The 15423-nt window shown below is 43.5% G+C and overlaps 1 protein-coding gene across 5 annotated transcripts in view; it reads left to right on the plus strand.

Annotated features, from left to right (window-relative positions):
- Positions 1-975: 975 nt before the first annotated feature.
- Positions 976-15423, plus strand: part of terf1 (telomeric repeat binding factor (NIMA-interacting) 1) — a 62114-nt gene continuing 47666 nt past the window's right edge. For all 5 annotated transcript variants that reach the window (XM_068032016.1, XM_068032017.1, XM_068032018.1 and 2 more), the window contains exons 1-2: positions 976-1186; positions 15073-15168. In XM_068032016.1, the coding sequence (XP_067888117.1) occupies positions 1000-1186; positions 15073-15168 (283 nt within the window). In that variant the 5' untranslated portion in view covers positions 976-999. The remainder of the gene's footprint in view (positions 1187-15072; positions 15169-15423) is intronic.

The raw sequence follows: 15423 nt of genomic DNA on the forward strand, positions 1-15423 counted from the left end.
GCCAACATTTCTGTCTCCAGTGCTCCAGTGAACATCAACACAAGCTTGAAGAGCAACACCTGATCTTTCGATTAGGCACTCTACAGCCTTGGGGACTGAAAATTGAGTTCAATGACTTCAGAACATGACTGGCCTCTTTTAATATTTTTTATTTTATTTTTTAACTGTGTGCTTGTTTTTCATGGAGACAGAGCTGTGCATTATTCTGACATTAACACACACTTTGCCTTTGTCCCAGGATAGCTTTATTTAATCTCCCTCTGCCCTATCAAACACCTTCCCCTTTGTTCTCTCCCACACTCCCCTTCACTGGCTTAAAACCGAATTCTTTTGTAACCTTTGCCAGTTCTGATGGAAGATCTCTAACCTGAAACTTTATCTTTGCATTTCTCTAAATAGATGTTGCCAAACCTGCTGAATATTTCCAGCACTTTCAGTTGTTATTTGGGGTAGAAATTGGACCTTTTTGCGCCTGATTTCTAGACAGAAATCAGTAGACACAGGTGTCCAGTAGAAGGATAAGCTTGAGCACCAGAACAGAGTTGAAAACTCATCATATGCCATTTTGCTTCAAGCATTTTGGTGACTTGCTGGAGTCAAACCAAAACAGGGGCTGGACTCCTTACATATCCTAATGAGGGAGCTGAGACTCGTTTAACCTGAAGCTTTGAGCTGTCAAAACATCTGAAAACTGCCAAATTATATCGTGGCTACCAACGTTTCTGTTATTGCACTGGGAGAGAGGAAGCGACGGCGAACGGTTTTTGGTGCTGCACGGGGCGGGGGGACGGTTTTTGGTGCTGCACGGGGAGAGGGGGAGAGGGGGCGGGGGGACGGTTTTTGGTGCTGCACGGGGCGGGGGGACGGTTTTTGGTGCTGCACGGGGAGAGGGGGCGGGGGGACGGTTTTTGGTGCTGCACGGGGAGAGGGGGCGGGGGGACGGTTTTTGGTGCTGCACGGGGAGAGGGGGCGGGGGGACGGTTTTTGGAGCCAAGTGAAATGGAGGCCGCTGGTTGGAGTGGGGCGCGGGTTGAGGGACACAGCGGCCTTTGCCTCGGGAATGATTTTTACCAGATGGTGGAGGTGGCGAGTGGCTGGATCGTGGATTTCATGTGCTACTGTCTGTGCCGGTATTTCGGGGAAGGGATGTACGAGGAGTTCAGGGTGATGAGGGACGCCATGAACGGTCAGTATCCAACCTTCATCCCGTTGGAACTAACCACCGTCTTCCTTTCCAGAATCTTAATGACAGATCACTTAATTCATGGCCCGTGCCAAATCCATAATCAGGATTGCACTGCTTGAAGCCTCTGTTTTGCCTGTCTTCCTCAGTTTTCATCCCGATCTCTCCTTTCCCCCCCCCCCCCCCCCTTTCATTTGCTTAAAACCTAACTCTTTTCTAATCTTTGGCTCCAGTTCCACAGCATCCATCTCCTTCTGCAGTTTTGCCTAAGCAATAGTTACCAACATGTGAGTAACGAGAGGAGTATCACAGCCAATCTCACCTGAGGTTTGCTGGATGACAACAAGAAGCCGGTACTCTAGCTGATTTTTCCTTCCTTAACTCGGCCGAACACTGAGACCAGTTAGTGTCAAGTTGAGACCAACCACTGACTGGCAATTATAGACAGATTAAGTGAGAGGACAAGAATATGGTCGATGGAATATGATGTGGGGATGTATGATATCCACTTTGGAAGGAAAAAGAGAAAAGCAGAACATTTTTTAAATGGCGGGAGATAGGGAAATATTAGTATTCAGAGCAACATGGTTGTTATTGCAACTAATCTCAAAGTTAGCATGCAGGTAAGGCAAGCAATTAGGAAAGAAAATAGTATGTTTCCTTTTATTACAAAGAGATTACATACAAGAGTAAACAAGTCTTACTGCAATTGTATAGTGCCTTGGTGAGATCTCGTCTAGAGTAATGTGTACAGTTTTGGTCTCCGTATCTAAGGCAGTGCAATAAAGATTCACTAAACATGGAGCATAACTTCTGGTTGTTCCCTTCCCCTTGCAGAATGTCCTGCACCCATCCAGTAATGTCCCTTATCCTGGCACCAGGGAAGCAGGATACCATTCAGGACTAAAGTCTGTGTTTGGAAAAATGCCTATTTCCCTGATTCTCGATTTTCCCCGATAACAACTACAGCACCTCACTTTCTTATGCACCCTACTGTGCAGCAGAGTCTCCCACAGTGCCATGGATTTACTTCTGACTGTGCTCCCCCGAGGTGTCATTACCCTCACTTGTATTTATTTGCTTGTTCCTTGAACCTCTTTGTTTGTATAGACTGCACACAAAGATTGATCAGTTATGCAATATTGTGGGTTCTTTGATTACTGAGAGAGCCGCAATTACATTGAGATGGTAACTGTACAGGTGTATCTTCAAGACTGACTAATGCTCAGAATCACATGGTGTGTTACATAATACCTCTTACCTGGACCGGGTCCGGAGGGACACGATGTTCAAATCTCTGGATAAGGGCGGGAAAAACGTACCCAACGTGGCCCTCATCCTGATGACCACCTTCGTGTGCGGCTGCATCAAGCTGTGTGTAGACCTCCAGTACGCAAACTCCAAGTGTCACTATGTGCTGAGGTTCTATCTGTCCCCGGTGTTGCGAAGGATGGGCCTGGTCACATTGCCGCAGAACGCTCCATGCAGTTGAACTGTGCCGTACCACCTATCCTTTGTGAAGCAGTTTCTGTGGGAAAACACCTTTGACCACCGATCCATCAGGCAGTGGTCTGCACGGAATGTCCTCAAGGCCCTACGGGAAAAGGAGACGGGGATCCTGTCAGATGGTTCCCCGAGCAGACCGCCAAAGTCATTTGGCGGAATGCCTCATCACCAGAACTTTCAAACAAGCACCAAGATGTAGCTTGGCTGGTGGTGAGAAGGGCCCTCCCCGTCAGATCCTTCCTGCACGCCTGAAGTCTCTCCCCCTCTGCGCAATGCCCCCGCGGTGGCTGTGGTGGGGAAGAGACGGTTGCCCACCTCCTCCTGGAATGAGTCTTTGCAAAGCAGGTGTGGAAAGAGATGCAGTGGTTTGTGTCGAGGTTCATCCCAAGCAGCTCTGTAACACAGGAGTCTGTGCTCTACGGGCTGTTCCCAGGGACGCACACCGAGACAAACATCAACTGCTGCTGGAGGACTATCAATTCGGTGAAAGACGCCCTTTGGTCTGCCCGAAACTTGCTGGTCTTCCAGCGCAAAGAGTTGTCCACCACCGAATGTTGCAGACTGGCACATTCCAAGGTCCAGGACTACGTGCTAAGGGACGCACTAAAGCTTGGGGCAGCCGCAGCAAAGGCTCAATGGGGAAAGACCACAGGGTAAGGTCCCCCCACCAAGCTGAACCGAGGGGCTGGATCCATGGGAAACCCCTCGAACTGTATCGGGAAAATTTTCATTTGCTGTAAAATGTAAAAATGTAATTGGCATGACATGTGAAATGGAAGGGTTGTGAGGCAACTCATGATTGTAATGAAGCAAATGGACCTCCCTTGCACTGTTTGTATTTTTTGACTTGGTGCTGTTTGAAACTGGTAATGTAATTTCTGCAGATTTTTATGAATAAAGTATATTTTGGAAATAAAAAAAAACATGATCTTGTAGTGGCGCAGTGGTTAGCACCACAGCCTCACAGCTCCAGCGACCCGGGTTCGGTTCTGGGTACTGCCTGTGTGGAGTTTGCAATTTCTCCCTGTGACCGTGTGGGTTTCCTCCGGGTGCTCTGGTTTCCTCCCACATGCCAAAGACTTGCGGGTTGATAGGTAAATTGGCTATTATAAAAAAAATTTCCCCTAGTGTAGGTAGGTGGTAGGAGAATTGAGGGAAGTTGGGGATGTGAGAGAGAAAATGGGATTAATGTAGGATTGGTAGAAATGGGTGGTTGATCGGCACGGACCCGGTGGGCCGAAGGGCCTGTTTTGGTACTGTATCTCTCTATGATTCTATGACAACATCCATCTTTTTCCAAAAGAAAAAGAGGAATGTATTTACAAATTTAAACATCATCCTTACGGAAGTAGAAGTTAACTATATACATGGACAGAAAAGCATCAGGAGATAATACAAAAAAGACTAAAAGAATATGTAAATACATTAATTGCCTGCCGTACCTGCGAAAATGCAAAGCTGGTTTGATAACCTTGCCGTATTTCGAAGTAGGGTAGCAGATGTTTGTGAATTGAATTTCGCAAAAGAAGAATGTGTAGACTCTTATCTAAGATCTAGTCTTCGATCTTGTACGAGTTGCAGTGGAGTCTTCCAAGGACTTGGGATAACAGCTCTGATTTGATCTTGGTTGCGATGCAGTGTAGTGCCAGTAGGTGTATTTACTTTGTAAGAAAATGGTTCTGTTCTGACTTTGGACACTTGCAGAATTCCATGTACCAGTTATAGGATTTTAGATGGTAACTTGCTGACCAATAGCTAATTTGGGAAGTTCGCTCCCAGCATGATTGTCTGCACTTTGTCATGCAAGTCCCCCACCTGCCAAGAATGAGGCATGAATTTTGTTATGAACATTGATTTTAAACTGTTACTGGAGTGAAGAAAGGACTTGTTAAACAGATCAGCCGTGGCTTGAAAGACATTTGCATATTAACAGACAGTGTTTGGAAGGGCAAAGGAGCCATTCCCTGACGCATTCAACTCTCAATAGACTTTTGGTCACCAGACGTTGAAGGTGGAGGAGTTCGCATTCCAGGTTGACTGCTAAGATGGCCGAATACACAAATGGACATGGTCAAACCAGCTAGTCACGTGACTAATCTACTGGGCAACCTGAATTTTTTGAATTTGTACAAACAGTTTGGGCAGAAAAACAGAAAGCTCCTAGTCTGAGAAGATCTCTCCTGGCTGGCTCACCACAGCCTCTCCTGTCTGCCTGCTCCCATCTCTTTCTCACAAGCCTCTGAATCCACTGAAGACACATGAACCCCAAGAGATAAAAGTCTCCTACAGCGAACAAGGTTTAAGAACAATACTGGGCCCCAACGAAAATCAATATCTCCCTACAATCAAGGACTCTACAGTGAGCTCGAAGAACCGTAACAAAAACTCTCCAGAGTTTCCAAGCCTCCAACTTTTCCACTTTATTTTTCTTCTCTTTTCTGTCTCTATTTGCATGTGTGTATCGCGTATGCATGCTGGCGTGGGCGAGTCGTGTACCATAGGCGTGAACCAAATTAGAGTTTTAAGTTTAATAAATTTAAACTTTGCTTCTTTAAACTTAAAGCCTATTTGTGCTGGTTTCTTTGCCTTATAATTGGAAAGCAGTGAACAAGGATTCACCAAGGGGGAGCTCAAAACACACTGTGTTTAAAATTAAACCCTGTTATGGTAAGACCAGATGAAGGCTGAAAGAGAACCCTCGACCTCTTTCTCGCTTCACGATAACAACTTCTTTCATTTTCCTTGTTCCAGAATCTAGAAGAGCATCTCTAACTTTATGCATTGGATAGAGTTTGCACCAGAGATGCTGTATTTTGAATGTAACAGGCTGTCTCTCATTCTTGTTCTCACCCTTGGGAATCTTCAAATTCTGCTCCTCTTGTAGTTTCAAGAAAGCTTCTATCTTCTGACCACAGTTTGGGGAGAATTGAAAAATTATGGGTAAACCAGGGGAACCTTGGCTCACATCACACTCCCGTGTTGCAAGGCTCCTTCTAGTTTCCGTCTGAGGACTGGAGGGAGATGGTGCTTGGTCGATGCCATGGATGGTAATCGAAACTATGTCACCACATATTCACAGTCCATTTGTTTGAACAACATAGAAGAGTTAGGGTATCCAATCAGAATCATTACAACAACACTTAATTGTAATGAATACAAGATCTGGATTGGGGACCCATTATAAGCAGTTAGCTGAGCATTGGTCAAAGCTATCTTGGAATGCCATTTACCCGGATACCTGCGTTTTAAGATGCATAGGTGTCAAATGTTTGCTTTGGCACCATGTCCACTTTTGCCTGGAGCAAGTGTGTGCCCTCTTTTCCTGGACAGGAAATATGAATGGATGCAAATGCTTCTAGAGGAGTAATTGAATTAATGTGCTCAAACATTGACAACGTGGAATGTCTGTTCTGCTTGATCGCTTGTGCTTATATTCTGATCCCCATGATCAGTGGTGTTTGTGACACCCAAAACTACGTGGATGAATCAGATGTGTCGTGATGGAGATTTGCGAAGTTTGTCAGGGCACGGAGCTGTCCTGTGGCTGGACTGTTTGGGTTCAGGACTCTTGCCCGTAGTGTCTTGGCTTTGCGACATTGTTGCTTCCTGTGACCCCTCAGACCGCATGCTTTGCATATGGATCTGGTTTTGGTGAATGTAAAAGCCCACACATTGTGCATGGTGACTTGGACTTGGAAACCCTATTCAATGCACTGATGGTCTTCATAACACAAAGATTGAAGGCTTTGCTGACCCGTGATGATGGACTCATTTGCGGCCATCCTTCAATAAGGCGTCAAATGTGTAATCTTTGTGTTTGTCCAACAGACCCTTTTGGTAGAGTTCCATTGGCATGGATGTAATCGCAGCTCGATGATGTGATCTTTCAGGTTGGTGTCAGTAAAGTCACACACTCCGCCTTTGGCACGACAGCGACAGACAAACTGGTCTATGGATTCGCTAGGCTGTTGTCTGAAAGACATGAATTTGATTCAATGTACTGGAAAATTGAGCTCGAGGCGTACTTGGTCTTCTAGAATGGACCTAATCTTTGCAGGATCCTTCTGCTCTTCATCAGACCAGATGTGTTGAGACAATGTAGACCTCCGTGCTTGCTTCTGTGATCAGTAATGGGTAAGTCATCAAAACAAAGTTTGACTGTCTGCTTGAAAAGAAGCAACTCTGAAAGCAGGTCAGATGCTTTCCAATTAATGGAAGTTGAAGATGTTGTCATGATTACATTGACTGTATCGCACCTACAGAAGAAAATAATAGATGTCCAGTACCACTTCTGAACAGACTTGGATGGTGTGGTGCTGCCTTCTGAAATGGAAAAAAAAAAGTTGCAGTTCCATTGATGAACTGGTTTGGAGGTTGTGGCGCTTTCACTGGCTTGGGGAACTTGTTGCAATGCCACTGATGAACAGGCTTGAAGGTTATGATACTGATACTTGTAGAGATTGTTGTAGTACGACTGACGAACAGGTTTGGAGTTTGTGGTGCTGTTACCGAATTCGTGCGCTTTTGGATTAGCTCTGTCCATGAGGGTGGATATGGTGCGAAGAAAAATTGAAGGCCTTTCAAAAATAGCAATAACAATTGTTCCTCCTGAAACAACAGCCAAGGAATTTCTTCCAATCTATTTCTTGACTTCTGCTATTCACCGACGGATTGCTGTGCTCCCTGTTCTGGAAATATGCCGATTTTTGGGCTCAATCCGATAGCCCACTGCTGTGACGACGCTGAACCATCCGACGGACCTTGCAAAGGTAACAGGGTCTGTTTCCTCTGTACAGTGTCCGTTCACCCAGACTTCCTCAAGTTGCTCCCAATATGAAAAACTGATCTGGGAATCCCTGTTTCAGTGGAGTCAACCGGAATCTGCAACCACCCAACCTCACAGCCCAAATTGAAAAGAAGCTTACCCAGTTGCTGCTGACTGCACTGCTTCGAAGGTAAGAAGGCTGGATATGTTGAGGTGTTGGAGATCCTGACCGTTGCTGAGCAAATATAAGAGAGAAAAAAAACTTGCAATGTGGTCTGATCTTCCAAGAGTAAAAGAAATGTACTTTCTTCCGAATCTTAACACCATTTTCGTCTTTGGGTCTTCAGAAATCTCACCACTGCCAACATGTTACGTGTTCTTTGTATAGACTGTACACCAAGACAGATCGCTCAAGATGGGATCAGTAACACAATATTGTGGGTTCTTTATTGATTACTGAGAGAGCAGCAATTACATTGAGATGGTAACTGTACAGGTGTAATTTCAAGACTAACAATCAGAATCACATGGTGTGTTACATCATAGCTCTCACATAAAGGTGTTCACACACAACAGTATTTAGCACTGAACAGTTTGAGAGTGCCACACGCCCAGGGAATTCAGGTACTGCCTGCCTTTTCTTCCTAGTCTGCCAGGTGGTTGCCAACTCCCTCTCCTCCTAAACTCTCCAACTAAGGGGTGACCACCTTCTGAAATATACTATCCACAAAATATTCATTCCTGTATGCACTGTAGTGACACCAGCTGCTGAGCTTAAGCTCAAGCTGTTAATATCCCTTCCTGCACATGTGATTTTCCTAGACACTGTATTCTGGAGTTTCCACAAGACGCAGGATGTGCACGCAATAGGCCTCCACTGTCCTGCCATGTTAGCTAATAATTATTTTAAATTGTTTGTTTAGCTTTAAGACTATTTAATTGTTTAATACTGAAATACAAACACGAACCACTTAAAACACAAACCAATAAACTAAATACTTAAACTAAAATAACATTTACCACCAAATTTTTATCTTAAATATTTATATAATTCCTTGCATTCTAGTTGTGATATCACTTCTTCAGTTTTCTCCTTGTGGTTGTTTTGTGATGGTTTCTGCTGTTCTCACTATGTCTGACCTGTTTTTATACTCCTTGAGCCTCCCGATGCTCTCTGATTATTTATAAATGGATTGTTGTCCCTTGGTTTTAAACTACTTAGTACTTCCTTTCCCCTCTGCGCCAAATTCCCATTGCCAGTCTGTTCAGCAAGCCACTCTGTTTATTGGCTTCTTCCAGCTCTGCATACAATTTGAAATAATATTTCTGCTGAAGCATGAAATATGCTTTAATGTAGTGGCTTCTGGTATATAAAAGTGCGTGAACACTAGCCCGAGGCTGTGGAAGGTAGTCCACTGATTAGTGCTGGAACATTTTCAGTCATGGTTCCTTTTGTTACCCACTGGGGCTGCAGTTAGTGACCTTTACATGTGAATGGCAATGTAACAAAATTACTGCTGTGCCTTACATTGATTCACAGTATGTGTGAGTTTATTGTAGCAATTGGATCTAAATTACATTTTGATCTTAATTTTTTTTCAATAAGTACCTCTCTGCAGTACTTCAGGATTATGAGTAGCATGCTGTTCTGATTCCAGCCTGGTGGTTCTGAGTAGGTGTTGAGCAGAACATTCCCAACAAAGAGGGTAGGGTAAATGGCAAATGTGTGAATCCAATCAGTGTTTGCACTTATTAGTGGCTCTGTTTTATTAAGAAGTCACTTGACGGCCAAGGTCTGTTCAGCACTATCCAAGGTTAAAAGAGAAGAATGAGAGTGGGTCAGATTCTTCAGCAATTGATCTTCATATGACCTCCTCCATTTGGGCAAGAGTAGGGGGGGTGGTGCAGTTCTGGATTTAGTTTTAGGGAATGAAACTGTGAAGATGGGAGAACACTTTTGTGGTCATCATAATTCAGTTAGATTTAGCATAATTATGGAAAAGGACAAAGATAAAATCAGAGTAAAGGTTCTAAATTGGGGGAAGGCGAATTTTACTAGGCTGAGAAGCAATTTAGCAAAAGTGGACTGGAAAAAGCTACTTTGAAGGTAAATTGGTGTCAGAGCAATGGGAGGCAATCAAGAAGGAGATTCTAGGGGTTCAGGATAAACATGTTGCCACAGAGAAAAAGGGTGGAACAGCCAAATGTAGAGCCCCTGTATGACATGGTGCATAGAGGGTAAGATAAGGCAAAAAAGGGAAACTTATGTCAGACACCAAGAGCTTAAATAACATTAAAATACTGCAAATGCTGAAAATCTGAAATGAAAACAGAAAATGCTGGAAATACTTGAACTCTTGATGAAAGATCACAGACCTGAAACGTTAACTCTGCTTCTCTCTCCATAGATGCTGCCTGACCTGAGTATTTCCAGCACTTCCTGTTTTTATACCAAGAGCTTAATACTGCAGAAAACCTACCAGAGTACAGAAAGTGCAGAGGTGAAATTAAAAGGGAAATTAAGAAAGCAAAGAGAGGGCATGGAAAAATTACTGGCAAGTAAAATCAAGAAAAATCCAAAGATGTTTTATAAGAATATAAAGAGCAAGAGGATAACTACGGAAAGAGTAGAGCCTATTGGGGACCAGCAAGGTAAGCTGTGTGTGGAGGGGGATGGATGTAGGTAAGGTTCTTAGTGAATACTTTGCAGCTGCCTTCATAAAAGAGGGAGCCGATGATGGTGTCATAGTTAAGGAGGAAGTGTGTGAAATATTGAATGGGATAAACATTGCAAGAGGGCGGCGCAGTGGTTAGCACCGCAGCTTCACAGCTCCAGCGACCCGGGTTCAATTCTGGGTACTGCCTGTGTGGAGTTTGCAAGTTCTCCCTGTGTCTGCGTGGGTTTCCTCCGGGTGCTCCGGTTTCCTCCCACATGCCAAAGACTTGCAGGTTGATAGGTAAATTGGCCATTATAAATTGCCCCTAGTATAGGTAGGTGGTAGGGAAATATAGGGACAGGTGGGGATGTGGTAGGAATATGGAATTAGTGTAGGATTAGTATAAAATGGGTGGTTGATGGTCGGCACAGACTCGGTGGGCCGAAGGGCCTGTTTTAGTGCTGTATCTCTAAACTAAACTAAAGGATTTGACGTCTTTGAAAGTAGATAAATCACCAAGCACGGATGAAATATATCCCATGTTGTTAACAGAAATAAGGGAGGAAATTGCAAAGGCTCTGACCAAATTATTTCAATCCTCCCTGGTGACAGGAGTGCCAGAGGATTGAAGGATAGTTAACATTGTACCTCTGTTCAAGCAGGAAGGAAGCAGGTTGATAAGGTGGTTAAGAAGGCATATGGAATCCTTTCCTTTATTAGCCGTGGTATGGAATGTAAGAGCAGGGAGGTTGTGCAGGAACTGTATAACTCATTGGTTTGGCCACAGCTTGAGTACTGTGTGCAGTTCTGGTCACCTCATTATAGAAAGGATGTAATTGCACTAGAGAGGGTACAGAGGAGATTTACGAGGATGTTGCCAGGACTGGAAAAATGCAGCTATGAGGAAAGATTGGATAGGCTGGGGTTGTTTTCCTTGGAACAGAGGAGGCTGAGGGGAGATTTGATTGAAATGTACAAAATTGTGAGGGGCCTGAATAGGGTGGAGATGAAGGGTCTATTCACCTTAGCAGACAGGTCAGTGACAAGGGGGCATAGATTTAAAGTGATTGGTAGAAAAGTTAGAGGGAAGATGAGAAAAAACATTTTCACCCAGAGGGTGGTGGGGGTCTGGAACTCACTGCCTGGAAGGGTAGTTGAGGCAGAGACCCTCAACTCATTCAAAAGGAGTCTGGATATGCACTTCAAGTGCCGTAATCAGCAGGGCTACGGACCAAACGCTGAAAGGTGGGATTAGAATAGGTGGATCATTTTTTGGCCGGCACAGACACGATGGGCCAAGTGGCCTCTCTGTGCCTTAAACGTTCTATAATTCATATAGGCCAGTTAGCTTAACTTCGGTTGTAGGCGAATTATTGAAATCAATTGTGAGGTGCAGTATAAACCTTAATTTAAAAAGGGATAGATTAATCAAGAAAAGTCAGCATGGATATGTTAAGGGAAGGTCATGTCTGACTAACTTGATTGAAGTTTTTGAGGAGGCAACAAGTAGGGTTGATGAGGGCAGTGCGGTGGTTGTGGTCTACATGGATTTTAGTAAAGCTTTTGACAAGGCAGCCTGGTCAAAAAAGTAAAAGCCTGTAGGATCCAAGGAAAAGTGGCAAATTGGATCAAAAACTGGCTCAGACGCAGAAGTAAAGGGTAATGGTTGGCCGGTGTTCTGCGACCGGAAGACGGTTACCAGTGGGGTTCCGCAGGGCTCAGTACTCGGTCCCTTGCTTTTTGTAGTTTATATTAATTTAAACTGAAATGTAGGGGCCATGATAAAGAAGTTTGTAGATGATACAAAAAAATTATCCATGTGGTTGACAGTGAAGAGGAAAGCTTTAGACTACGGGAAGATCTAGTTGCTTCGTCAGTTGGGCAGAAAATTGGAAAATGGAATTCAATCCGGAGAAGTGAGGTAATGCATTTAGGGAAGTGCAACAAGGCAAGGGAATACATAATAAATGGGAAGGTACTAAGTACTGTGGAGGAACAGAACCTTGGATGCATGTCCATAGATCCTCAAAGGTAGCAGGACAGGTCGATAAGGTGGTTGAGAAGGCATGTGGCAAGCTTTCCTTTATTAGCCGAGGCATAGAATGTAAGAGCAGGAAGGTTGTGCTGGAACTATATTCAACACTAGTTAGAACACAGCTTGAGTACCGTGTGCAGTTGTGGTCTCCACATTTCGGGAAAGATGTGATTTGTACTAGAGAGGGTGCAGAGGAGATTTACACGGATGTTGCCAGGATTGGAAAATTTTAGCTATGAGGTAAGTTTGGATAGGTTGGGGTTGTTTTCTTTGGAACAGAGGAGAATGAGGGGTGACTTAATTGAGGTGTATAAAATTATGAGGGGCCTAGATAGAGTCAATCTATTTATCTTAGAGACGTCAAAAACCAGGGTGGCATAGATTTAAATTAATTAGAGGGGAGATAAGGAAACATTTTTTTCAACCAGAGGGTGATTGGGACCTGGAACTCACTGCCTGAAACGGTGGTAGAGGCAGAAACTTTCACCACTCTTAAGTACTTAGCTGTCTACTTGAAGAGCTGAGACATGCAGGCCTGCAGACCTATTACAGAAAGGTGGGATTAGGCTGTGTAGCTCTTCATCGACTGGCACAGACATGATGGGCTGAATGGCCTCCTCTATGTTGTAAATTTTCTATGATTTATCATGCAATCCTTTTGTTATTTGTGCCATGGCCTCCATCTGTGTTTCCCCTGATATTCTCTGCCATACCCATCAGGGTAGCCGTTGCTATAGCATCAGGTGCAGTAAACTCAGGTATCTCATTCTTTGTCAACCAGTTCACTCCCTGGAATTAACCTCTCTTGCTGCATATCCCTAATTTCTTCCTCTGATCCTACCAGTGGACCATAATCTTTCAGAATGTTCACTCGCTCATTGTCAAGACACGAATTACCCTTCATTATGGATGAATCTACTAACATCCTAACGCTGGCAGAAACCTGACTTGGTGCTGGCAATGATTGTCCCTCACCACTCTCTCCCTGCCTGCCTGTTCTATCACATGTCCTGTCAAAACTGCTGCAGCAATAGTTCATCATGTTCCACCTAAGCCATTCTTCCTACTGTTTTTAGCACTTTCTCATTTGAACACCTCTTTCATTCATTCTGCTTCACTCTCGGAATCAGTCTTCTCCAGTTCCACTTCACTGAGACCTCTTCCCTCAGCTGCTGCACTGAGTGACTTGTTATCTGAGGTGATTGCAACTTCATCCAAACTTGTCTAGATTCCTCCACCTCCCCCCACCCCCCGCTTCTCTGTATGATTTATTTTCTCCCTTTGCAGAAGTTCTCCTACCCATATCCATAGCCATTCCCTTGACCTCACTATCTCAAGTAGCCTCTTTACCTGCAACGTCTCAATCATTAGTAATGTCAGTGCACTTCCTGATCTTCCTCCATTATCCCTTCTAGTGGGACTAAAGGCTGACAGGTCCCCTGCATCCTAGGATCTTAAAAGAAATGGCTGCAGAGATAGTGGATACATTGCTTATAATCTTCCAAAATTCCCTGGATTCTGGAAAGGTCCCAGCAGATTGGAAAACCACAAATGTAACACCTCTATTCGAGAAAGGAGGGAGACAGAAAGCAAGAAACTATAGGCCCGTTAGCCTAATGTTTGTCATTGAGAAAATGCTGGAATCCATTATTTAAGGAAGTAGTAGCAGGACATTTTGAAAATCATAATGCAATCAGGTAGAGTCAACATGGTTTTATGAAAGAAATCGTGTTTGACAAATTTATTGGAGTTCTTTGAGGATTTCCAAAGGGCATTCAATAAGGTGCCACGTAAACGACACATGGTAAGAGCTCATGGTGTTGGGGTTAACGTATTAGTTAGCCAATCCTCTATCCATGCTAACAGGAAACAAGAGTGTTGGGATAAATGGGTTGTTTTCAGGTTGGCAAACTGTAAATAGTGGAGTGCCACAGGGATCTTTGCTGGGGCCTCAACTATTTATGATCTATATTAATGACTTGGATAAAGGTATTGTACAAATTAAATGTATTGTAGCTAAATTTGCGGACGATACAAAGACAGGTATTAAAGCAGGTTGTGAGGAGGAGACAAAGTGTCTGCAAGTAGATGTAGATAGGTTAAGTGGGCAAAAATTTGGCAGATGGAGTATAATGGAAAATGTGAGGTCCAATTTGGCGGGAGTAATAGAAAAGCAGAATATTATTTAAATGGAAAAACTACAGAATGCTGCAGTAAAGAGGGATACGGGTCCTCGTACATGAATCTCAAAGTTATACAGGTACAGCAAGTATTTAGAAGGCAAATGGAATTTTGGCATTTATTGCAAGGTGGAGGATGGATATTAAAATTAGTGAAGTCTTGCTACAGCTGTACAGGGCATTGGTGAGACTGCATCTAAAGTAATGGGTACAGTTTTGGTCTTAAAGAAGGGGTATACTTGCATTGGAAGCAGTTCAGAGAAGGTTCACTAGGCTGATTCCTGCGATGAAGGGGTTGTCTTATGAGGCAAGATTGAGCAGGTTGGGCCATTGGAGTTAAGAAGAATGAGAGGTGATCTTATTGAAACATGCATGATTCTGAGGGGACTTGGCATTGTTTCAAAATAAGGGGTCTCCCTTTTAAGACAGATGAGGAGGAATTTCTTCTCTCAAGGTAGTTAATCTCTGGAATTCTCTTCAGAGAGCAGTGGTTTTATGTAGCTGCGCACTTGAAAGGATCAGTTGTACCTCAATGAGTCACCTTCAGACCATTAAAAACCATGATCTTATTGAATGGCGCAGCAAGCTTGAGAGGACGAATGGTCTACTACAATCCTATTTCTTATGATCTTACTCTGTGGTCCTGGAAAAATGCATTGGAGAACAAAACTTTTGAAATTAATATATTGGGCAAGCTACATACTTAAAATACAGTAATTCTGATAAATACATATTTTATCTTTTAGGTTTTGTTCAGCAGCCATCTATTATAGAGACCGATCAGGCAAAGAAGGTGCATATCTGCCAAATCCTGTCCCGCATTGTTGAAGGGAAAAATCTTGGTAACTAATTTATTTTTATTCTTATATAGTTTATTTTCCCCCGTGCAAGGTTTAAATGAACTGAGATCCCAATCACTAGGTGCTACATGTATTTTTATCAAAATTATATAAATTGTAGTAATTAACAGCTGTAGTTTTTCTATAGCTACATACTTGAAAGGAACAAACACACAAAAGTTGAACCTTTCACTCCTGTAATTGGATCACAACTAGAGTAGAATATTTTGTTTTGAGTATTTCATTTAATACACATTC

Source organism: Heterodontus francisci, chromosome 5, assembly GCF_036365525.1.
Source record: "Heterodontus francisci isolate sHetFra1 chromosome 5, sHetFra1.hap1, whole genome shotgun sequence".
NCBI classification, from domain to species: domain Eukaryota; kingdom Metazoa; phylum Chordata; class Chondrichthyes; order Heterodontiformes; family Heterodontidae; genus Heterodontus; species Heterodontus francisci.